At 40.7% G+C, this 20,780-nt stretch overlaps 1 protein-coding gene across 17 annotated transcripts in view; it reads right to left on the bottom strand.

The window, feature by feature from the left end:
- FOXP1 (forkhead box P1) overlaps nt 1–20,780 on the bottom strand; it is a 627,082-nt gene that overhangs the window by 90,181 nt on the left and 516,121 nt on the right. For 15 of the 17 annotated variants that reach the window (XM_037150321.2, XM_037150320.2, XM_053654796.1 and 12 more), the window contains 2 exons: nt 4,386–4,523; nt 3,234–3,323 (listed from right to left, as the gene is read on the bottom strand). In XM_037150321.2, the coding sequence (XP_037006216.2) occupies nt 3,234–3,323; nt 4,386–4,523 (228 nt within the window). Of the gene's footprint in view, nt 1–3,233; nt 3,324–4,385; nt 4,524–15,446; nt 15,573–20,780 lie in introns of those variants that run through there. The other 2 variants (XM_037150323.2, XM_037150319.2) reach the window with 2 other exon arrangements.

The following is a 20,780-nucleotide window of genomic DNA, read 5'->3' as shown; positions in this document are numbered from 1 at the left end:
CAGTCCCCTCAACAGGTCAGTAGTCAGTGTTAAAATGCTCAAATGCCCTGATAAACCTTGCATTTCGGATACCCTCCCTGGAGCTGCAGTCAAAGGTCTGTTTTCCTTTCTTCGGCTCCTCCCTACTGCATAACATAAACTGTCATAACTGCCTGGGACAAACGGCCCTTTTAAAACAATCAACTTAGCCTACCTCACCCACACAGGATGGGAACTTTGTTTGTGGCTTGACTTACTATTAATTCTGCCTTCTATTTTCCACACCCATTCTGTAAGCAGTTGTTTCAATTGCCAGCTGTATGGGGGCCACGGAATATCTGTCTGTCTCCCAAGGAAGGTTTCAGGTCTAACTCAGTGTGGAACCCAACTTTCCCAATGAAACATCTTTGAGGCAACTTTAGGAAAAAAGCAAGTGAAGGTTCATTGTTCTGGCCAAAGTTCAAGTGACTTAACAGCAAAGGTAATCAAAATAGGAAAGGTGGGGGGGGGGGGAGGAAAACCTGACAATTCAAAATTATGAGCCAGTAATGACTGAGAATTCAGTAAATTAATACTTGTTCCATCTGTCAACATTCAAGTTCAAACCTTGTTTAAAGTCAATACCACCACTCCACATTATGAAATTGCTACCATGTGACTCTATTTCTTTGTAGCACAAAAGGACCACCACCTGCATAATTTCAGGAGACTACCTTAGGAAATTGAGTCTCTTAATCAGTGTTGCAACAGGTCTTGACCAAATAAATCTACTGGCACTATGAACATATCCTGGAATCCAAAAAGACCTGCCCATGTGTCTGTCTATCCTCAGGACGTTGAGGCAACATGCATTTTGTAATCACCTCTGCCTTCAAAATGGATGACAAAGTGTGATCACAGCAAACCTAATGTCCTGGAAATGCTAAAATGCTACTGCAATGTCTCACCTCCTTGTTCAGACGCAGAGTATTCCCTTTCCTTTCCCACCACCCTTCCCAAACTCAGACGCCAGCACCATTTCTGCATGCCGAGATGCCCCCTCCCTGACAGCAGCAATTTGGGAGAGTTAACTTTTATCCTTCCTTCTGCTGCGTAACTTTCCCCTTCACATTTCTTTATCTGCCCTCTGAGCACATCTGAACTTTCATGTTCTCCCAGCATGCAGATGTGCATTCCAAACTATGTCTAACAGACCAAATAAGAGGTTAATAAGAAGTGGCAACAGAAAGGAAAAACACAATCCCTGGTAACTGATAAGAATGACAGTGGCAGCCCTTTTTTGTTTGTCTTCAAGTATAGAGTTAAAGATCTTTAAAAAACTAAATTTTGATGCCTTTGAAAAGAAAGAAGCACAAAATAACAACAGGGGGTTATTGCCTGTGAGCCACAGGGGAGAAACTCCATAATTCTTATTCTCCCTTTTGAAGGCTGTTAGAAATCTGATTCAAAAAAGCAACGGCAGAAGGGGAAACCTCTTGAGGCTGTAACCATTTCCTGTGATCATGCATAATGTGCTTCAAAAGTGGGTTTTTACCAATTCTGTTGATCAATTGCACCTCCTTCATATCCCTTCTTTTTTCTGCTGTGTTTACATCTGATGTGACTCAATGACAAGCACTGTCTGAGACTGAGAAACAGGCCTGTCATGTTGATTTATGGGCGCATCAAACCACAACTTGTCCAAACTGAAGCTCGCAGTTCATTAATTAGAGAGTTGTGACTTTGAAGTCAGCTTTCAGACTGTGGTTTTTAACATTTGGCTTAATTTATATGCTCTTGAATGTGGATCTCTAAGGAAAAAACTGAAATTCCCTTCTTGTCTTTGAACTTCTTTTGACCGCACAATAATCATTTCTTTGTCCAGAGTGATGCCTGCAATCCCAGAGTCATTAACGCGCATTGAACTGCCACTGATGAGTAAGCCCTACTGAATTAGAAAAACAGCCAGCAAAACAAAGCTGAGAGCCTTCTGCACAGTGATATCTCACAATTACATGCCTTCCCTCCCTGTGCCATTTCCATTTTAATTACTGTTAGTCCTTTAGATTTACATTTTAGACACTTTTTAATCTGTTTCCTTTTCTATTATAGCAGCGCCCAGTAGTATGCCACTGTACACAGGTTGTGTCAGCATTTTCATTAAAGCACCTCCTCCCTTTTACCCCAAACTGCCCCTACTCTACGGGGGGTTATAGTCAGGCTGCTACAGAGGACTCCAGGGTGAAAACTTGGAAGGCTATGGAAAATGCACCCAATTTATGCTGAGGGAGGGACCGACAAAGGGAGAAGGTCTGGGTCATTCCCAGTGTGTAAAACCCGTGCTTCCTGGCCTCCTGGCTTGTGTGCCAAGTCACCTGGGAAGACTCCTTCCCTCCCAACCAAGGGAAGTGGCCTCCTGCCTAGGGCCAGTGAAGAAGCCATTAAACTGGACTATTGAGCTGTTTATCGAGCTATAAATTCTGCCATTCCAAGGAGCACACTTAAATGAAAAGTATTTCAGTCACTGTGAAGATATGAGGAAGTTACGTTACATAGGATAACTTTGGAATGGGTAGAAAGATGTCACGATAATACAGGCGTACATAAAAATACTCCCTCAAAATGACTAAGACTCATGCACACAGTACAGTACAGAAGGTGAGGGGAGCCCCTCTTTCCACTGCAGGCCTTACCATTTATGGAATTAATACTGTCCCTTAACTGGGTGGGATACTGTGCAATAAACTATGTCACTTCCAAAATACTGTGCACACGAAGTTGCTATAATGCACTATATTTTGTCAGGGAAACACACACACTCCAAGCTGGAGAATTCTGTAATCTTAATTTGTGTTATTGCAGACTTGCCTTTAGCACTTACTATATGGACAACTTGCAGGAAGAAGTTAAACTAAGACTGTAGGTGTTTAATTGTGCTCTAACTTTTTGTTTGTCCAAATAAAATTTTACTGAAAAGCGCTTCACTTTCCCCAGGTACCTCTTGCAAAAGGAGCCTGGAAGGTTCTGCCCACAATCGCACTTCCCAGTGCTCACACGAGGTATACCTGCAGTAGTGTTATAAAATACGTGTTAGCAAACAAATAGAACCCAGAAAAATCTGAGCGAAAACAGGACAATAATTCTTGGTCTGAAAGCTGAGAACCGATAGAGTCAGCTGAGTTGTGCAATCATTTAAAAGATGAATGACAGTTTAATAGCCACTAGATAGTCCTCTGGGATCTGCGGTTTGAAAGTAAAATATGTATTGTCGGTACCTCTTTAGGCTGTTTTCCAGCATGTTGTTGTTGTAAAAGTTGAAGCTGCAACTGCTCCTGTTGTTTTTTATAAAACTCTTGAAGCTGCTGCTACAAAGAAAGGAGAGGACGGTAAGTCACAGAGGGTAGCGCCAGTCCCCTGTCCCTCTTTGGTTCCATATACAAACGGTGATTTGAAAAATAGCATCCTTTTATCTGTAATGGCCTGACCTTTAGTTTGAAACTTGATAATAAATTTCAGCACACACTGCCTAGTCTTGGCATTATTGTTTGAAAAGTAATATCCCAAATGAACTGATGAAAAACATACCATTTTCTACACAAATTAATTAAAATAAGGCAAGGGATGACCTTTGATTGTACAACAAAGCCAATATGCCCTTGCTGAGAGAGTCTGGTGAATCTCCACTGCAAAACAGGAACACGCGTACTAAATGATAACACGCGTCCTAAATGACAGGGTTGAAAAAAAGCGGAGGCTGTTTGGTGTGTGCATCAGCACCGTGTATAAGCCAGTCTCCTCTGTACCCTGTCCCCACACCTCGCCCTGTAATGCTGGTCACTACAGTACTGAATCTCATCTTTTCCATTCAGGTGTTCATGAAGTCTGAAGATTAAGTCTGCATGGAACAATGGTAGCCAGACAGTTGTTTCAGCATTAGCACAGGTGAAAAAAAAAAAAGGCAATTATGTACCTTACAATTAGCCAACCCCAAAATGGTTCTTTAAGTAGAAAAAAAAAAAAAAACAGAACAAAACTTGGTAAGTTTCTAATTTGAACTCGGGATTTCAAGAGCTATTCCATTAAACTCATTCCCAGTGTTTTCCCCACTCTGCTTTGATTCACATCATTTAGAGGCCTCTGGGCTTACCAAATAAAAGAATGTAAAGCCACATAAGCCTAAAAGATCTTATTTCCACCAAGTCCAATTACAGCCCTATTCTCAGTCAGTCCATCGGGTGCTCCCCAGGTCCACACCCAGTAACTCTGGCAGAGTTTCTCTCTGTCAGGGGCGTAGATGAAGTCTGTCCTGCCCCACACTCCCTGCTGTGCTTATTCTATCAGGAGGAAAGCTGCTGCTCAGGTGAGGGCAACCTGACTGGAGTGATGGGCAGGTGTGTAGGACATAGAGCAGGAGGAAGGACAGTTACCTGTTGAAGCATGAGGGCCTGCTGCTGCTGCAGGAGAACCTGGAGCTGCTGAGGGCTCAGCACTTGTTGCTGGAGGATCTGCTGCATTTGCTGGGGAGTGATGACTTGAGGTGTCATCATAGCCACTGACACGGGCACCTGGAACGTTAACACAGGATAAGCAGGAGCCAGGAAACCACACGCACACAGCACACAGTCTTTCTGGGTTCAGCGGCTGCCAGTCACCAGACTGCTTCGAGAACTGACCAATTTCCCATGCACAAGGTACTTATCCAGAGGGGAGGTAGCAACAGACCCTAGTGAATCTATTATGAAGTTTATTTTAAGCAAATAATGAAAGAAAACCCTGCAGCACTGACAGGTGTTCCAGGCATTCTCGCAAGCAGACAAGGACAGAAGGCTTAGTTAATATTGTCTGCAGCTCGGTTAGAATAATTTCAGTTTCTTATTAAGAATGAGTTTTCCATCAAAGTGAGCTGTAGGAAGTCAACACAAACTTGAATTTTGTTTTAGCAAAGGCGGCAAATGGGAACCAGTACCTCTGCAGCTGGAGCTCACATGATTCATTTCCTCTGTGGATCGTGGCTTTAAGGACAATCAAGGGATGCTTAGTCTTGTGGATAACTGAACACCTTCTGAACTTAAACACAGACCCTTCCTACAACGCCTTTTGCCCTTCCTTATTCACCCAGCATACAGATGTCTCTGTTCTTTCATATTGTGTGTGATACCATTAAAGCTGCTTTCCATGACATTTCAGTGACAAACAGCTCTAGTGATGAACTTGATAGCATTTCGTATTTGCAACTGTTAACACGTTTCTGCACGGGCATCTCTGCAAGGAACCTGCACACAGTATCTTGAAAGGATGATGTCTTGTTCAGATAAAACACTGACATTAAAATGACAGGCTGTCTTGGCCAAGGTTACACAAATTGTATTCAAGCGGATACCTAATGACAATGCTATGAATTCTGCAAGCTTTCTAGAATGTAATTTAGCTATTCAAAATAATCACTGCACTTGTGTTTAATTTGCAGACTACATTGAGAACCATTTTGTCAGTCCCCATAATACAAGAAGACTATTTCATGAAAAATCGCCCCCCCAAATTAAAAAAAAAAAGGGAAGAAAAAAAACAATGAAAGAAAAGACAAAACTGTATGTCTTCTAACTGTAATATTTAAGCATCTTACTTTTCTTTGGTTTCTAATCAAACATGTGACAGCAAGAAGCCGTAAAGGATATACTTTTGTTAAAAAGGATCTGCTGTCATTTCATGTATTACAATAAAAGGTAATAACATGTTTTGCACTTTGCCTGTGTGCCACTTTAAAAAAAAATCTGGCAGACAATAGCTGATCAAAAGATAAAAGAATTTAAAAATCTTTCAGGGGAACAGTAAGCAAAAATCAAGAAATGCAATATTAATTTTATGTAACATAATGCCTTAATAAGCAGTTTATCTTGACTTTTTCACATGATTTGTCCTGTCATTTGCATAGCAAGCTCTCATTCCTAATTTCACAGTCATTATGCACTGATGTCCCGATTTCTCAGCATCACTAATTTTGATGAACTAAAAATGGTTCCTGAAGGTCAGATTCATGTACAGTGAACACCCTGCACTTTTGTCTCGGGTATGTTTGTGTGAGGATGTTTATATACAAGTTTCTCATTGTTTGGAAAACACTAACCAGAACGTTTGAAAAATTTCATTAACCCAACTCTGGAAGGTCATCAACAAATTCTTTCTATTGCAGCGGCTTTTCAAATGTGGATGTAGATACATTGTAAATTTAAAACAGATGGGAATGTCTGAATATTTTTACATGCAAAAAGGGACAGATGTATATGAATGGATAAATTATCCTTTTAAAGAAAGACACTACTTCCAAACACAAAATATCACCAACGGTTTACAGTGGACTTCAATCCAAGGCAAACACCAAGAAGACATTATCGAAAAACACCTAACCATCTATAAACTAATTCCAATTACTCTACTTTGTCTTCAGACAGAAGAAACATTTTGAATTTTTCAATATGTATTAGGGTGCCAATCACTATCTTCTGAGCTGCTAAAGCCAAGATATCACAACAGAAGTTTACTTTTCCTTGAGAGTTGCATCATCATACCGGGAGGCTTAAGTAAACAAAAGAATCATGTTTAAGGTTCTTTTTTTCCTCTGCGTTCCTTGGATGATGTACAATACAAATACTCTTGAGCCAAATTTCTGATGGCGATGAACAGGAAAACAGACAGGAATAGGGTGGTGTAAGATTTAAACTGGTGATGAACACAAAATTAACAGTGTTATAGCAGAAATCGTCACAGAAGCCACACTTGATCATGATTTTTAAAAGAAATGTAGAAAAGCTTATGCTAGAAAGGGGTACAAGAAAATTTTGCGGGGGGCTGATGGAAATGTCCTCTATCTTGACTGAGATGGCAGTCACACAGATGTACAGAATTATCAAAATTTTCCCAAATGTACACTTAAAATGAGAGCATTTTATAATATGCAAATTATACATCAATATAATTAATTTTAAAAAGTTAAAAGGACTGATATAATTTTAAAATCTTTACATACAGCCAATGGTATAAATTTCCTCTTCCCATAGTTATTCAGTTTTTGTAGTCATGCTACGAAACAGAAAAGTGAACTTGGGTCTTTCCTTCTTTTTCCCTTTGGACATTAAGATGGAGGTGCTGATGAGTTTTAAAATTCATAAAGCAGCAGGCACGGCCAAAGGGAAGAAAGAGGCAAGAAGCCTGAGTAATCCTCCAGCTTGGGGATCGGTCTCTGAATAATCACAAGTGGGTTATTATATCCCGATGGCCTTACCTTTGCTTTGACCATCTGAAAGCACATTTTCACACGAGTTAGCCTTGAGCCTCCAAAGTGAACTGGAGATTAATATATAAATGTGATAAAACTGCGATTTCCTTCCCCAAAGTTTATGCTCCACGTCACAAAAACAGGTTATGAAAACCTTTAGGAAACATACCCAAATGGACAGAAACCATTGTGGGATAGAAAGGGGGGGGGCACATTTTAAGGCTTTAAACAGCTAAGAATTACAGCCTATATACCCCTCCCTAAACTCCCAATGTTCCAGTTTTTCACATAGCCAGTCCCTACTAATACCAGGAATCAAAGGGCATGCAGTACCAGTGAGAGGCTATTAGAGCCCACACTTTATTGCCCATTACTACTGAGGTCATTAGCAGCAAGAGTGATTGTACCGGTCTTAACCTATTGATCACTGCAACTACTATCATTTAATCCTGTGTTGAATGTCTGGAAAGCAGCTGAAGGCACACAAGAGAGAGTGCTTTAGCATTGAGAAATATGGTCAAAGCTTAGAAATTACACTTTGATTCATAAAATCTAGCCAGTGGTTTAAATCAATAGTATTTAAAACAGTCATGTGAGTTTTTCACTACAGTGCTCTAATATTTATGGGCCCCTCTTTGAGAGTATTCAGTGAAAACTAAAACTTTTCTCCCCAATTCCATGCCATCTCCTTTACCTTCCTTGAGAAGAGAAAATTAACTTTAATTTCTGATATTTTCTGTGCTACAGGGCTCATGCCTTAACTGATAGTTCAACTTATTTCTTGTTTTCTTTCTCAAATGAAAATGTAAATATAATGCAAAAAATTACACCCCCAATACTGTAAGTACCTTAACTGTCTGAGTATACAGAAATGCGTATGTTTTATGAGTTAACAATGAATCATAAAAGGCAATTTATGAAGAACTAGAAGGATTCTGCCTAGCTGCCTTCAGGGATCAGAAATTCAAATTAAAGTTCTGGCAGACATTTAAAGAATGCTAGCATACAAAACCGAATTTTAAAAACACACACAGTTAACACTCTTTAGTTGAGTTTCAAGAGGAAATTTTGAATTAAAACATACACACCTGCGCGTGCGCGACCCAGCTGACTGATAGCAGCTGGGTGTGGCTGACCCGAGGTGTGCATAAATCTGCCAGGATGGCAGAAATACAGCTGAGTTTCAGATGCTGCTACTATGGGCCTGTTGCCACCTTAACATCAGTAATTGGCAAAACGTTGTTAGCACTAACAAGTGCTGTAAAAGGCCTTTACACTGCTGTGTAAATTTTGCCTGATACAGTTTTCTTTTACTTCAAAATGACTTCATATCATCTGAATGATAAAAGATAATTAAAATAATATGCATTGTTATTTTCTTTTATTCCCAACAGGCATGGTAGATGATGGAAGAGGAAAAAAATCTAAAAAGCTAACAAATAAAAACACCCCTAGAAACAGTACATATTTTTAATCTAGGAGACAACTGGGGGAATTGAGTGAGTGGGGAGAAGGCACAATACAAATAAGGAAAATAACACGTTATCTTTCTTTTTGCTTTCTCTTCAGTTTACACTCCTATGATCTATAAGTAAATACTGCCCAGTATAAACACACATAAATTTTGTCCATCAGCTTCTTCTCATCGTTGTTATGTGTACAAATAATAAAAAATGGGAATATGAAATAGTTTAAACACAGTTTTAGTTCAATTCATCTGGATTACTACTTCAGAAACTAGCTTTAATCTCTGGTCTTTCACCACATGTGTGTCCCAGAAAACTCCAGTCCCATAGAGAGTTTGGGCTGTCTGTGGATGATAACTGACCAGGTTAGGCAGTGATACGTGGTTCATCAAATGGCAAGAAGAAAATCAGTTTTAAATCAGAAGGTTTCAGAGTATCATAACAAACCAAAGAAAATTACTCCACACACACAAAAAGAACTATACCAAAATTGACATAGCCATACAGAATAGCCTGTGTAGAAGAAATGCCACTGCTGCCCTGAGAGAGACAAGTTTTTACAATTAATAAGCGAATGGATAAAACTAACAGATTGGCAAATGGAAAAGTTAGGAAGCTTCTATCCGTCCCCATCATCTCTAGAAAGAGCACATGCATGCAGACACACACACAGGAAGATACCATGCTAGGCAGCTGTATCATAGAGGAAAGAAAACACATTCCTGACATAATATTTCAGTCTTAAAAAAATTGAAAAGCCTACTATTCATGCTGGAAGTGTAATTCTGTTTTATTATGGAATTCTGCTTTTTGTATAACTCTTTTAGAGTTAGCTATTTTGCCACAATACTGTACAAAGCATTAAGGCAGGTAATGGTTATTATATTAATGCAAAATCATCTAAGTAGTGAGTCATTAGCATAACTGTTCTCTCAGTAACAATACAACCACCTATTAAAATTTCTGAAAAAAGGGCCTCTTTAAAATGCAATTAGCATTTCATTTTTTATCATGTTGTTTATTGCATTCTATCAAGAAAGGCTATCTTTCTTTCAGGAAGTATTGTATGGCTAAGACTTGCCTGCCAATCAGGAGTTATTTCAGGTTATCAACCCTAATAAGCAATCTCTAGCAAAGCTCCTCCAGCTCTTCTTTTCTTTTGTCTTTAAATTTTAAAGAGAGGTCAGAAATTCCTATTTGTTTACAGCAGACAATTACTGGAACCTCAACTGCTGTCCTCTAACATCCCCCACGCACAAGGTTACTCACTAAGTGCCAGCAGAATTGTTTTAGCTTCAATAAATATCAGCTTCATTTGCATAAAAATGTAAAGTTTACATAAATTAAATCGCTTCTTCCATTAGCAACTGTTAAATACAGGAAACAATGGAAGCTACACCTGAAAATAATCATCAGATAAACACTGATGTTTTCAACTGAGCAAGTATTATTATTACTATTTAAAGGGAAAAAGGCTTTTTCCTCCCTCAATCCCTTCCTCCTGCTGAAGAGATGGAAAATAACGTAGCGCACGTGAATCAAAGCTGCTATGATAGTTTATACTAACAATAACAACAACAATCATTTTTAACTCCTGCAAATCGGAGGGGAGAAGGTGCTCGAAGAACTGCAAAAAGGATTCTATCCATAAATTTTGAGCTCCTGAAGAGAAAAGGAAGAAACCTTGGCTAAATAAGTTCTCTTAAATTGAAACATTATTCAAAAATAGTAAAAGAGGTAGCCACTGTATCAATCCTATTTGAGAAACATACACAATCAAAATAAAGGATAACTTCTAGATACCGTTGTAGATCAAAGTATCTATTAAATGCAGAAAAATGGGGGCTTTATCTTTTCTCAATAAAACATTTTTCTAAGACTAAGAATAAAATGTACAACTCTTGCTTTTTTTCATGCTTTAACCAGCACAGAAAATATCACAGGATCTTAACTTCAAATATGTGTTTCTTCCCCACATTATTGAGGTGGAGGGGGGTACTATACTGGGGTTGACACTACCAGAAACAGATCATTCCAAAGTTGGATAAGGCCTTACTTTTAGGGTGTGTTACCTCCTTTTTTTAGAATTACAACTTCGGTTTCTCAAATTGTGCAGTTTCTCATTCCTATTTCCAACACCTTCACCTCATACATCACAGTTAAGCTAAGGGGTGCAAATTAGATTCTAATGAGAAAACATCAGTTGCTTCTTTGACAATCTCACCATTCAGTGATTTATTTCTAATGAAGACAAAACCCAGCCAAAAGCTCCCTATGTGTTAAAGGTCAAAATATGTTCAAAAATACTTAGTAAAATTCAGGCAAATGGAAAAGCTGCAAGGACACATCTCATGAAATGGTGTGACAATTAGAGTAATTGTACAAAAAAACCACCTTCAGAAGAAAATATGAGAAATTAAGCTACCACAATTGTAACAGGTTAGATGAAAAAAAAATCAAAATTTAATGTATTCTCCCCTGTGTCATCTTGTTTTGTCAAGACATCAAATAGAATTGGGAAGTACAAAATAACAAGCCCTTGAGAAATCAGAGAAGCCGACCTTTTTGATGTTGTTGATTTACCTTGTTCTCAGTTATTTGAACAACAATGTTTCAGATTTAAGGGCAAGATAAAACTTAAAAATTAAAACACGATATACCAAGGTATTCTTAAAAAATAAAAAGTACAACATAACATTTAGACTGCGTCTCCATGCTTTTAACTGGATTTGAAAATGAGGCATGATGTATGTGGTTTGCTATTCACTATTCTCTTTCTAAATTAATTTCTTTTCAAACAACTGCCAGGTTGGAAGAGATTATTACTACAATCCTAAAGTAAAGGCCCAGTCTAGCTCTTTCCAGATAATACTGCGTAGGGCTGTCTAGCTAAGAGGTACCTGAGTTTTCTTAAAAAAATAAATAAATAAAGGAAAATAAAGCTGAATTATATCAGAGAAAAAAAGTACTGCACACTCAAAATGACTAAAATGAGTGCCCAGAAATATTGTGCTGCTTCTGCTTCCAAGAGAAGAAACCTTTCACTAAACAAAAATTTAGTTTAGGGAGTTAAGGCCATCACCAAATCTAGCCATGCAGGTATATACATAAAGCTGTGTTCCTCCTTTCCCCCGGAGGGACCTGCAGCTCATCACAACATTAACTCCTAGGCTTACTGGTCTACACTTCTCTAAAACAATGTGCACAGAGATGTACAAAATCAACATATCACAAAACAGCTCTCCCAATTTTTATATAGTTTCTTCTACCACAGAATATACCTGAACCAAAAAATGTTTTAAAGATACTAAAAGTAAACAACCCAGTATTTACAAATAATACAATTTGTAAAACGTGGACTAGTTACTAGCTATTTAATGATTATAACTCTTTACTGTGGAATTCATATTTTAACATATAACACACACAGAGGCACAACTTATGTCTTTATTTACTTGAACCTCCTCTCATCCTCTGTTGTTGCATTATTATTCCTTGCTTAAATCACAAAGAATACCTGAAGTAGATACTAGTTGGCTATCACATTTGCCTAGTTACTAAGATAAAAATGCGGTTTTAAATTTTTCTTTAGTGATGTTCATCTACAACTAAATCACATAATAAAATGAATTTTTCCAGCCTTCCTTTTTGCCAATCAAATTTTACTCAAAATCTGTATCAAGCCGAGAAGTTGGTTACAGTATTCTCTCCTGATGATTTCAGAAACGCAGTAACTCAAACACATTTCTGCCACATTAGCCCAGATAAATCTGGAATTTCATGGCTTCTAATTAATGTGGATTTTAACTTTTCTGTGTCTTGCACATGTGTGGAGGCTGGCTAAAAAGTTGCAGAACTGGTCAGTGTCTTCAAAGAGTTTATCTTTCAAGTGACAGCTCCTGACAATGCGCAAATACAAACCATCGCTGGTGAGGGTTTTGTTTTTAAGGTACACTTAACTGCAAACAAACAAAAAAGATTCAAGCCAACAATTCCTATCACGAGCTTTCTGATGATTTATGGTTTACCAACTGAGCAAGGTTATACAACATGGCATGCCTTTAGATGCATTATTTCAGCTAGTTGAGATTTAATTAAGATCACAGCCTCCAAAATCCCTGTCAAATGAAAATTCCGAGAAGACAATACACTATATATCCTCATGCAAAATGTTTCCATTCCATCCTGTGGAAAAATATGAGTTAATCTGTGTTTCTATGGCTGCAACAAAAGTTTACTAATTTTGTTTTCTTTTGACACTTCAGTTGTTTTCTATTATATGTTGTAAGATCATTCCTTTCCAAGGAGGGAAGAAAAAATTGAGAGTGACACATGTTGCAGAAAATGAACTTTACATTATTATTCAACATTATCCTAGCTTAGCTATGTCATCACATTTTCATATAATCAGCCCATGCTTGGAAGTTTCATCTAACAAAATATGTTTATTTAAAAACACAACACAAACAGGAAGCCTGCCCTCCCTGAATTACTCAGATTAAATAACTGATTGACATGCTATGCTTCTCATTTTCTTAACTGACCAATTTTTTAATCAGATGAGCTGCGCAAGAAAAGAAAGTTGTTAGGGCAAATAGGAAAATATAAAGCCCATTAGTTTCCCTCTGTAAGTAGCCCTTGGTGTAAAAAAACATCTTTAATAGTTTTCTCATAAATTGGTTAAAAAAAATTATAGGCCCTGGCCGGGTAGCTTAGTTGGTTGGAGCACCATCCCGCCACGCCAAGGCTGCTGTTGGACCCCCTGGTCAGGGCACATGCAAGAATCAACCAATGAATGCATAAATGAGGGAACAATAAATCTCTCTCTCTCTCTCTCTCCCTCTCTTCCACCACCCTGTCCCTATAAAGTCAATAAATAAAAAAATTTAAAAAATGTATAATCATGTGGCCCTTTGTGTAGACCAATGTACTTTCATTTGCATCATGTTAATATTTGTTGCTTATCTCAGGCCTTAGAAATGACAGGTGCTTGCAGTCTGGCTCTTGACAGGCCACTACACAAATAAGTGTCTTGCCTGAAAGGGCTAATGCAGTACTAATGAACAATAAATCAACTTTGATTATCAAGTGTCAGCCCAGTCCGTTCTCAGTTCAGCTCTATCACATCCCAGAATAAGTCAGTCAGGTCTCTGAGTAGGCAGTCTGCATTTTGGTTTCATTTTTACACACTTGTCACTAAAATGTGTCAGGCAGCAACAAAGAATCACATAAAATAGAAGTAAGCCCTTTTTCAATTTATGCAGAGGGTACCAATTTGGAGAATGTGCTTCTGTCTTCACTTGATTTACTTAGCGACGAGGCAACATTCAAGAAACATTCTTTTAAACAGCAGCAGCAACACATCAAATCCAAAACTAAAATCTTAATATGATCAGATCATGTCTGAGGTCTTTGACAATGATATCCTAGCTTGAACATGCTAACACATAAACCATCTTTGATTGCACACACATTCTCTTGAAAAATCTATTACAAACAAACAAAGCAATACAGGGCTGCTTCTAAAGTAAAAACTTCATTTGATTTAAACAAACAAATAGTAGGCTCCTTTAACACTGACTTCCAAATGATAAAATAAATGTAACATTTTTTTCCTTAAGCAGATTAGTCACTGATAATATGATTCACAGTTCCTGTTACCAGGCTTAATTTTTCCCCCAAATGTGTCACTTTCAGAATTTTGGAACCTATGAAAATTAGATAATTTGTATTTTTAAATTGGCTTGATTAGAATATTTGGTTTGTGTGGACACGAATATAAAATTATTAGATATTTTCCTTAAAACTGGCAGGCTTTGAAGGAGTTAATCCCCAAAAGGAAGAGTCTATACGTACTTTGCTCTAAAACTTTACCGCCCACTTCCTAAAGATCCTCTTTCCCATCACAACACTTGGGGCGAGGGAGGGGGGGGGGGGTCTCCTTTCCATTGACCGTCTTTCAAGCAGTTTTGACAGCTGAGTTTGCTGCATTCGGATGAGAAAAGGCCATTCCTCACTCAGCTGCACGTCCTCTCCGAAACGCCTCTCACTGCTTAATTAACCAGCGAAGTAACGCGACAGTGGCTGAGACTCGCAACCTGCTGGAGTGCTGCTTCATCCGCCTGCTTCGCTGTGGGGCTTTATTCCTCCCCTTCCTCCTCCCCGTTCCCCCCTCAATGAACGTAAACTCCATCAGTTTGAACAGCTAAACGGAAAATAGCCGAGACAGAGGGAGAAACAACTATCGAAAGCAAAGAAAGAGCCATGGGTTACACTGAGATGGAAGGCGACTTGTATACATCCTACTCTAAAAGTGACACACATCACACCCCAGATACGTCCCCCGTATGCAAGTATGGGGAGGGCTTTTTACCAAAGTGACTGCGGGAAGGCCAGACCCGCAAAGAATGAATCGTGAACGAGAAGGAGAGTGCGAGAGCCGGCACCGGCAGGACTTTCTCTAACTCGCAACTACATCCCACCCAACATTTAAAAGGAGGGCGAGCGAGAGAGGGTGTCTTTCCAGGACGCACAGGCCTGTGCGTACTTCCCTCCTCTTCTCTTCTCTCGCCTCCGCTTCCACAGCGCAACTCCCACCAAGTTGGTAAACAGCGATCGTTACCATTATCTTTTTAAAAGGCTCCACTTAAAACCGCCGGGACGCTCCGGCGGTCCGCCGACCCCCGGGAAGCTGCCCCGCGGAGCCCGGGCGAGGAGCACGGGCCGCCAGATCGATCACGCGGACTCACCTGACACTGTCCATGTAGCCGCCGGGCGCGCGGAGCCGGTGCGGGTCTGGGCGCCGGGGCCCCGCGCGCGAGGGCGGGCGGGCGAGGGTCCTGCGGCCTCGGTGCGGCGCACTGCACGCGCGGGCGCTCGGCTCGCGGGCTGACACACGCGCGGCGCCGCGCCCCCCGCCCCGCCCGTTCCGCCAATCACAGGCGGCCTGCGAGCGCCGCGCCGCGCCCTCCGCCTCCCACACAATGGGCCCCACGCCGCCCGGCGCCCCGGGTCGGCGCCGCAGGTGAGTCTCGCCTCCGCGAGGCCCGGCTCGCTCGCGCTCCGCCTGCCGACCCGCCTCTGCCCGGAGTCCGGGGCCCGCGTGTCCGCATCCATGCGGTCGCGGCCACCCACGGGGTTGCGTGTTGGCTGCGTCTTGGAGACCGACAAAGAGTTGTCCCCACCTTCCAGACAAGACCGAGGGGCACCGGAGGGGACTGGCCGCCGGGCGCGCGCTACACACTCAGGGCAACTGCTTAGAGCCGGGAGGGCGCGGGCTCAAAGGAGCGCTTTCCTCGAAAACGGCCTTTGCAAAAGAACTTTTCGCTTCACGTGGACCGTTTCCGCAAGCTTGGGCCTCTTTTCCCACTTTTCTCCTCTCGGGCTCGCCAGTGTGTGCGGGTGCGGGCACAGAGCTACCATCCAGGGGCGAGTGCCTGACTGCCAAGGTGCCTCGAGCGACTTCCCTTCGATAATGACAGATGCTAAAGCAGGCAACTGACACAGGCTCCTTAAGACATAACTCTTTAAATTCCTTTCTTATTTATTCAGCAACAGCAACAATAAAAGCTACTCTCATAGGCACGTTAACATGACCTCTATAACTAACAAACAGCCACTGGTCCTTAAAGCTACTTATAGCTGAGTACCGACCGTGTTTTGCAAAAAATCACCAGTGTGCTAAACTCTGTTGGCTGGACTGGCACGACTTAGGTGCCAGGTCAGTTTCTTCAATTTTGACAGCTCTAGAAATTATCTATTTACCATCTTTAACTTTAGAGAGAAACCTCTTGGTCTATTCTTAAAGCACAAACAAATCATTTTTATTATTTTTCTCAAAATATTTAAGGATAATGTAGTACATCAATATTACTTATTTTCCTTTGATTAAGAAAGCAAGCCACAAATCCTAACGCACTAATTCCAGATTTACTTGACAGTATTTTTCCAGTCAGGTGTCAACAGGCAGGTTACTACGAACCAGAGGATATATTGATAAAATTTCCAATCAAGCCAATGCCTGAATTTCAGTAAGGTCAGAAGGGGAACAGTCAATCCGCCCACTAAATTAGCTGCAAAAGAGAAAAGTACCAGTGAAAAACTACAGTTTTTCTGTGTCCGATAACAAATTTACTAATGGAATTTTTCAGATCACCAAAATTTGACCCCACCCTCTCATGAATATTCAATAGAGAACCAAGGAAGGTGTCTTTTAGGGAGAGGGACCTTAAATCTGCCCAAATTTACCATGAGTCACAGAGTTCTGACTCTTAAAGAGACATACTCCTCTGGGAAGGGCTGGCGGGGCCCCAAAGACAGAAAACAAAAGTACAGGAAGTTCTCTTCAACCAATGCACAGTGAGAAACTGGAAATGGTCATTTCAAAATACACATGTGATTTTTCAAAGATATTATAATTATTTTGACGTTTAATATCTGTGGACAAAATTAGAGTGCACTTTGAATAAGCAATTTATTTTTAAAAGGTAAGTTTATCATGAGGCATCCATAAAACTCATGCATCCTTTTTTTACAAGTTGGACTAACTACCTCTTTTGCAGGTCAGTGTTTATCAGTTAAGAGTCTCCAGAAGCATTAACACCAACAATAGACAAACAAACAACAAACATTACAGATGTTTATGACCCAGTTGTGGAGATGACCCTTACACAGAATAATCAGAGTGATGCAATGTGGCAGTTACAGTACTAAGTTGTATGATGGTTTCTTTAAGCACATGGGACCGCAGAGAAGGGGCAGATCAGTGGGAGCAGGAGAAGTCTGGGAAGGTCACTTGGGGTGGTGGTATTTAAAGGACTGATGGTTGGATAAGGGGGAGGTGACAGTATGGAGAGGGACGTGGCTTTAGCAAGCCAACTCAGAGGCCCTCCCTGACTACTCTCCAAACATGATGCAGTGACTCAGAGACCATTTCCAGGCAAGGAAATGTGCCATCAGTGATAGGCCTGGAGAAGCTGTATATACCCGGGACACTTTGATGAATTCTGGGTGGTCAGGATCCCCTTCCGCATGGGTCCACCTGGACTGTTCTTGGGATACATTGAGAACTGGAACCTTCCACTGCAGAAGTACAATATCAAATGTTAAAACTTCCAGTGACTTGACTTGCCCAAGTGGCTCAGTTGTTGGGGTGCTATCCTGTACACCAAAAGGTTGCAGGTTCAATTCCCTGTCAGGGTACATACCTAGGTTATGGGTTTATTTCTCAGCCAATCAATGTCACTTTCTCACATTGATGGTTCTCTCTCTCTCTCTCCCTCTCATATATAGAAATATATCCTCAGGTGATGATTAAAAAACACCCAGTGACTTACAAGACTTAGTTAATACCATTTACTCATCACCATGAGGGCTTTTGGGAAAGGCTGGGTCAGAAAGGCCCCCGCCCCAGAAAAAGGCATTTGGATTGGAGGGTGCTGTGGGATGGGTTATGCAGCCATAGGGTCTCATTTAGTTTTCAAAACTTGAATAGAAATTGCAATCCCCATTTTAGAGAGGAGAAAACTGAGATTCAGAAAGGCAAAGTGATTTATTTTCATACCTAGCACCACCGGCCCCATGGGAAAGCAGATACTGAATAGTTAAAGAAAAAGAGCGGCCATCATAACATAAGATGAGTATGGGAAGGGGGTGCTGATGTTTAAGAAAGAGTGAAGGACATGCTAAATACCGGACTGAAAACTATTTTTGATGCCCACATCCTAACACCCACAACAGATACAGCCCCTGTTCAAACACCACATAACAAGAAACCTATCAGTTGCTAAATGAGTCCATTGTGCAGCTGGCTGTGTACTTAAGAACAGATTACTATGATCCTACCCCAAACTCTAACCAGCAAATAACACACCTGGGACTAAAATTATGTGTTATGTTAAGTTCTGCTGGGCTTTGGCCTTGACCACAGGAGAATGTGAAAGGTTTACTGCCCATCGGAGCTGAGCATGAAGATAAAATGTATTTTAACGGGACAGTCAGGAGGAGTGCCAGGACATGACTCCCAAGCACGGATGAATGGCACACTGATGAGTGATGAGGAAGCAGCAATGCTGCTTGGCCCACATGCTCCAGCTCCAGCTGAGGTCCTGCCTTGCTAGGAGCTGCTTGGAAATAACTGGAGAAAGACCTGTGAATGAACATCAGCTCATATATTTCTAGCAACAATGAGAGTGGGAGACCTGCCCAGATAAAGTCAGTTATGGTACCATGTTCTCAGAGGAGACAACTGCAGTTTCTGTTGCCAGGAAGTTGATTTGCCAGCCAGTGAAATAACAATTGATGAATAATTTGATGGGTCAAAAAATCAACTGCATGATGAGAGGCCAAGACCTTCATTCAATTCTCCATCTTCTTCCAAACAACATTTGTGTTCATACTCATTTCCTCTCCCTTTTCCAATTAATATGGTGGAGTATCCAGAATGTAGCCTGAAACAACTTAAAGCACAGGTGGCAAACACAAGGCCCTTGGGCTGAATCCAGCCCCCCTGCCCCCCCCCGTTTTATCTAGCCCGCCCCCTTGTTTCTACCCAGAGGTAGTGCTGAGCCCTCCCCTTAACTGTTAGTTAAGTAGTAGTTACATTTGTACAGTCCTAAAACTACATTCAGCCCTTTGAAGGCAACCGCGAGGCTGATGTCGCCCTCCCAGTGAAAATGAATTTGACATCCCTGACTTAAAGAGATCTGACCAATGAATCCTGTTGTTAGAAAACGCTGAAATACGTATTCAAAATTTAAGCTCCTTGCTCCAGTGAGGCCTTGAAGGCTGCCCAGAGCATGGAGCGTCATTTCTCTCGGGTGGGAGCCCTGCTTTCCTGTGTCGGATTGCTCCAAAGACTGTCAACCTGCAGCCCATTACAGTTATTAAACTACAACAGCTATACCCAATTTCTAAAATTTGGGCATTAGTGTCCAAGGAGCCACAATTCCTTCTTGATTTAAACAGCACTTTTACTTAAAAAATATAAATGAATGCATCATCCATGTACAGGCAGTTAAGGCAAGTAGCTCCCCACTGATATTGTGTACGTTTATGTTGTCTGTGTTGAAAATAAAGCTACTAATTATGTTGTTTTTCTTCTGTACCTGGTTGGCCAAGGGAAAAAGACTAAGTTCTTTTCTATTCTACAGGAGTTTAAACTTCTTTTTATGGCATCCTCCCAATTGCCACTAGCATCTTCACTTAATGCAACATTTTATAATGCCAGTGTCCCTTGTTCACTTGTATGTACATACACAACATGCCATGTCAACCTTCAAGTGACTTATGGATATCATGGGTATATAAACTATGGAAAACATTTACCTCCCCACCTAAATCTCTCACTCTAAATGTGAAGACATTAATAAAACATCTCCACTAAACAAAATCACATATGGAAAAGAAAAACAGTAACATTTTGTCCTAAGTCTGCATTTGCTTGACAGTAACATGATAAAACTATATAATCTGTTGTTTTAATATAATGTAAAATACTTTACTGAGCTGCTTCTACCATAAGTTAGAGTGGATTACACTAGAATGAACAGTTCTCAAAAATGTGTACGTTTAAGGAAGGAAAGCATTTCTCAAAGAGCGTTACCCTTCAGACACCTACAAAAAAGAATCACTGCCCCCATCAATAGTGACTCCTTCCTTCTCCTGCAAAGAGTGACACCATTTATCGCACCTGCGTGCAAACCCTCAATTTTAAGCATAACCAGAACTGGGTCACTGAAGGGGAAAGAAAAAATGGATCATAAGGGATTAAATTACATTTTAATTTTTTTAGTGTTTAATTATGTAGAAATAGCTGAATATCAGATAAAGGCAACTGGCCACCTTTATTTAGTAAAGTCAGATTTTCCAGAGACCTGTCATGTGCAGCAAGCCTGCTGGGGCCAAGGGAGCGTGTTCCAGCCTTGCCCTCGGAACAGGGCTCACAGGTCTGCCTCCCAGTCCAGGCCGCCCTTCTGTGACCCCAGGTGACACACCCTCATGTCAAAACCTTCTTTACGCCTGCCCTCTGCTGGTAAACCAGCCAGGATCAGCAACATTTCAACTACCTCAACTTATTCGAGACA

Source organism: Artibeus jamaicensis, unplaced genomic scaffold (assembly GCF_021234435.1).
Source record: "Artibeus jamaicensis isolate MK-2021 breed Jamaican fruit bat unplaced genomic scaffold, CSHL_Jam_final contig_886, whole genome shotgun sequence".
Lineage (NCBI taxonomy): Eukaryota > Metazoa > Chordata > Mammalia > Chiroptera > Phyllostomidae > Artibeus > Artibeus jamaicensis.
Note: the sequence above shows the minus strand (reverse complement) of the source record. Positions and strands in the feature narration are given on the sequence as shown.